The following is a 4,686-nucleotide window of genomic DNA, read 5'->3' on the forward strand; positions in this document are numbered from 1 at the left end:
CAACTTTGCAGGAGAAATACCTAAGAGCATGTTTGGTTGGGTGTAATTGCATAGCCATTACATCCCTATTACGTGGGCCCCACCTATTCATATGTTTGGTTACCCGTAATGCTATTACGGCCATATTCAGTTACGGATCTATTACCTCATTTGGCTGTAATAGCCATTCCCTACCTCAAACGCTGATTAGGGATTCCTTCCCTATTCTTTTTTTCTATTCCATTCTCTGCCCTCGTCAATTTCTGCTTCTTCCATAAATTTTTGCCTCAAACGCTGATTAGGTAATTTCCCTTTCCCTTCCCTTAATTTCTACTTCTTCTTCTCGTTTTATGGAGTTGGTTTAGATGAGGGTGCAATACGCCTGAAACATCTTCTTATTTTTTTTTCATTTTTCTTCCCATTTCCTTCCAACCTTCTCCCTCTTTTTTCATGCCCAGGTCTCTCCCTCACTGGAAGTGCTATTGCTCACATTGATATTGGTTTCTTAGGGTTTTTGTTTGTTTTTGAAGGATAAACCAATGAATTTAATCTCATGTTGAAGATCTTCAAGAAGAAAACATCTCCTAAAGGTATTTTAGATTTGATTCCATCGTTACTTTCTTGCTCTTTTTTTTTCTTTTTCCTGCATTTTGCGGTCATTCTCTAATTGCTCACTTCCTCTATTATGTGGTCATTGGTTTGTGGCACAACATCATGTATGATATGTGGTTCAGGAGAAATTGAAGGAGCCTTATTGAAATACTTGGGGGTTGAGCACAATGGTAAGTGTTGTAAACATTTGCTTGCAGGTATACACATATCATGTAAAACTCATGTCAGAGTTTGAAGTTTTAGATTGTATTGAATATGAAGTATCTATTGTTTTTATCATTCAGAGGTAACAAAGGACGGTTTATTCTTTGTTGGAGAAATGGAATGTATGGTAAGTCTTTCCCTTTACATGTTTACTTCTTTTTTTCTCCATAATGCCAAATTTTATTAGAAAATCTATTGATGCTAACCTTTTTTTCCTTAATCACTCTCACAAATTTAACAGCTTTGTAAATGTTTTCTGCAGGGATGTTGTGTAAATGCTCCTATGATTGCAGTTGCTGATTACACCAATGAATCTGAAGGATATACGTATAATTACTATGTGGGTTTCTGTATAGTTCTTTTCGACTTGCCTGATTAACCATAACTAGGAAGTGTGCTCAAATGATAACCTAGTGGAATTTTAATATGTGCATTGCCATATTTAAACAATGCAGGAAGATGTTACTACTCAACGAGTTGTTGAGATAGTTGAGATAGTTGCAGTGGGATTTTCCCAAGAGAACTGATGCCTCAAAGTGTTACTGCAAGGCTTCCAACCTCAGAGGACCTCGATGCCTATGCACATGAGCAGTGGGAGGTGTGACTTTCACCTATTTTTTTCATCAATTCATTGGCATAATTTATGTTCTTAATGGTAGTGTATGTGATGCGGAATTATGCAATTAGTTTTGAATTTGCTCAACTATTTAGTTTTAATGTTTGAGCTGCTTCTTACTTCAGCTTTGTTAAGCAGTGTTTCTTGCTGCAACTTATAAGTTCAGGACAAGCTGAAAAATCAACGAGCTTCAGCTCTTCCATGATGAAAATTTTTCAGCGTGGTCTTTTGCGTTAGAGATGCTATATCCTGTCATGAACTTTAGTTTCATTTCTTTTATGCAATAGATATTGAGGGTTCTATATCTCACGATTGGTGTCATGATGTATTTATGTCTGTTTTTACAAAGATAAAGAAGCTCCAAGATTAACTGAGAGTGGTTTCCAATTCTTGGTGTGCATCATGAAACTCATGGCCCTTTTGCCTCTTTTCTGTGTAATTATAAGGAAATCTACAAGAACTTCAGTCATTGTTAGGCAAGCTGAGCGAGATGCGATATGTGCTGCTCTGCAGGCAATAATGAAGGCAAGTTTTTTGTTTTTTTTTCTTCTTTGATAGGAAAATATTTCTGGTAGACATTGTTATATCAAAAATGGGAAAATAAAATGGATCATGGTTTATCTTTAGTTCCGGTTTATCTTTAGTTCTCAATTTGAGAGAATGTCCTACACTTTATAAGCACCATGTGCTGATTGAGTTTGTATGACCTGATTGAGACAATTCCTTTTGGCTTTTGGAATATATTTTTACCTTCAAATAACTTTTTGTTTCACTCCCTATAATTTTATTTAGGAGAAATTGATAATGCTATCACTCGTAGCCCCTAACATAACTAGTAATTTTAAGACATGAACCGCTAGAATGCTCAAGTTTTTAGCTTGCTGATCTTAGATGTGATTCTATTGTTGGAGTCTTTGAGAATCCTCAAATTAATGCTGCACTTTCTTGAAGTTCATATTGTCAATGATAAATTTTGTTCATCACATTTTGACAGGTCCGATGGAAAAGAGGTTATGGTGGACAACCAATATTTTAAAGCTAACAATCCTCTGCTGGTAATGGATCATTTTCTTGCTTGATCTTTTCCTTCATTAAGTTGACTTAAAGAGCTAAAAATTCTTGCTCGTTTGTTTTTTTTCTTCCATTGCAGTTAATCAGCTTCTATGAGCAACATCTTAAGTATTGCCCTCCATCTTGATCACCTAGGCGTATTTAGTGTATTGATGAAGCTGAAGGCCGCCATACTGATTTTGTTTGTGTATGCATTGTTGTAACTCTATTACATTAGTCGCAGAAGATAGAGCAGGATAAGCAAGAGCTCTCATTTTCAAGTGCCAAGCTAACTGATATAACGATAGCTCTCTCTTATAACTACCATTAGTGTGCCTTAATTGGACATTTAGCGTGGTTATGGTTACCATTAGTGTTGCTTAATTGGACATTTAACGTTGTTATAACTACCATCAAACTTTCCTCATATAAAGTGTGATGAAGCTCACTTGAAATACCACTTTTTTTTGTCTTTTTTCTCCATGTAGACCACACAAGGAGCTTGGCCTGGTGAAGAAACCTATTTTTTGTGCTGAATTTTACTATGAGCCTATTTGCCTGCAATGGTAGGGTCGTTCCCTTGGTATCCTATACCTAGCAATATTGCATTGTATGGAGTCCTATGTTGTATTAGTTTGTTTTTAATGAATATATAGTTTTCCCATTTGCAATCAGAAGTTACATTTCTAGTAGATTTAAGAATATATGTTCTTTTTTTGTAATTTATCATAGGGTTAATGCACTATTTGCCTTTCAAAGTTGCATCCAATTATCATTTTGGTATCTAAAGAATTTTTTGTATCAGTTTGGTATTTGAAGTTTTTAATCAGGTATCACTTTATTCACAAGTTAACTCCGTTTAAAAAATAAGATTTATTAGTAAGTTAATTATGTTTATGCAGAATATAATTCTCAAGTTATATTATGGTTTTAGTAAATTCATATAAGAATATTTATTATTAAGAATTTTATGAAATTATATATCATTATTAAATTATATTTAATATAAATTATTTTAAATTATACAAATTCATATAAGACAATTTATTATCAAGAATTTTATGAAATTATATATTATTATTAAATTATATTTAATAATAATTATTTTAAATTATACAAATTCATATAACAAAATTTATTAGTAATAATTATTTTAAATTTTATTAAATCATATATTTTAATTAAAATATATTTAATAATAATTATTTCAAATTATATTTTATAGTATCATATATTATGATTTTAGTAAATTCATATAAGAATATTTATTATTAAGAATTTTATTAAATTATATATTTTAATTAAAATATATTTAATAATAATTATTTCAAATTATATTTTATAATATCATATATTATGATTTTAGTAAATTCATATAAGAATATTGATTATTAAGAAATTTATTAAATTATATATTTTAATTAAAATATATTTAATAATAATTATGTTAAAATATGATTAAATTATTTATTATTGATATTAATAATCTTATTAAAATTTAATAACAATAACAATAATCATTTACCTAAACAAATTCCTGCTAAGGGTATTCAAGTTATTTTAGTTTTTCCCTTATACTATTACACCTCCATTCCACTCAACTAAACACAAGAATACTATTACGCCTCTATTCCATTACATTCAACCAAACAATTGAATTGCTATTACGCCTCTATTCCATTACAGCGAACCAAACGTGCCCTAAATGAAGAGTCTAAAGCAATGGATGTTGATGAATCCAAAAAAAGGCCCAAAAAAGCGGATATTGGAAAGGATGAACAATTACATCATTTAGGTGGGTCGAGTGTTTCTTCGGGTTTTTCGACTGAGTATCCTGTTAATACTTTATCATCGACCGATCTCTAGCATGAGGCCCGCCATCTACCATGATTTGTATTTCTTGGAACTGTTGGGATTCGGGCAACCCGTTAGAAATTTTAGCTTTAAGAGAATTGGTGTGCTTAGATAAGCCCAATTTTCTTTTATTTTGCTCAAACTTTAATTAATACTAATAAAATGGAGGAGGTTTCTAGTTTGTTAGGTTTTTATTCTAACTTTACCGTCGATTCTATGGGTCGTAGTGGTGGATTGGCTTTCTTGTGGAACTTTTCTGATATAGTTTCTATTGATACATTTTCTTTGAATCCCATTGATGTCATTGTTGAAAATTTTGTGACAACTAGATGGGGGCTTACGGGGTTTTATGGGTACCTTGAGGCTTCTCA

The 4,686-nt window shown here is 31.7% G+C and overlaps 1 protein-coding gene and 1 long non-coding RNA gene across 2 annotated transcripts; both read left to right on the plus strand.

Annotated features, from left to right (window-relative positions):
* The first annotated feature begins 369 nt into the window (after positions 1-369).
* On the plus strand, positions 370-1,392 carry LOC107916056 (NADH dehydrogenase [ubiquinone] flavoprotein 2, mitochondrial-like). Its single transcript, XM_016845226.2, has 4 exons — positions 370-761; positions 876-922; positions 1,058-1,135; positions 1,251-1,392. Exons 1-4 carry the CDS (start codon positions 665-667, stop codon positions 1,320-1,322), a joined length of 294 nt encoding a protein of 97 aa, XP_016700715.2. The 5' UTR covers positions 370-664; the 3' UTR covers positions 1,323-1,392.
* A 717-nt stretch (positions 1,393-2,109) lies between these two features.
* Positions 2,110-3,135, plus strand: LOC121222213 (uncharacterized). Its single transcript, XR_005919344.1, has 2 exons — positions 2,110-2,466; positions 2,562-3,135. It is a non-coding gene; the product is annotated as an uncharacterized lncRNA (long non-coding RNA).
* Positions 3,136-4,686: the final 1,551 nt, after the last annotated feature.

Source organism: Gossypium hirsutum, chromosome D10, assembly GCF_007990345.1.
Source record: "Gossypium hirsutum isolate 1008001.06 chromosome D10, Gossypium_hirsutum_v2.1, whole genome shotgun sequence".
Classification (NCBI taxonomy): Eukaryota; Viridiplantae; Streptophyta; class Magnoliopsida; order Malvales; family Malvaceae; genus Gossypium; species Gossypium hirsutum.

Coding starts and splice junctions, on each gene's coding strand:
- LOC107916056 (XM_016845226.2), top strand. CDS start 665: ATGTGGTCATTGGTTTGTGGCACAACATCATGTATGATATGTGGTTCA. Junction 923..1,057: donor TTGGAGAAATGGAATGTATG/GTAAGTCTTTCC, acceptor TGTTTTCTGCAG/GGATGTTGTGTAAATGCTCC. Junction 1,136..1,250: donor GATATACGTATAATTACTAT/GTGGGTTTCTGT, acceptor TAAACAATGCAG/GAAGATGTTACTACTCAACG.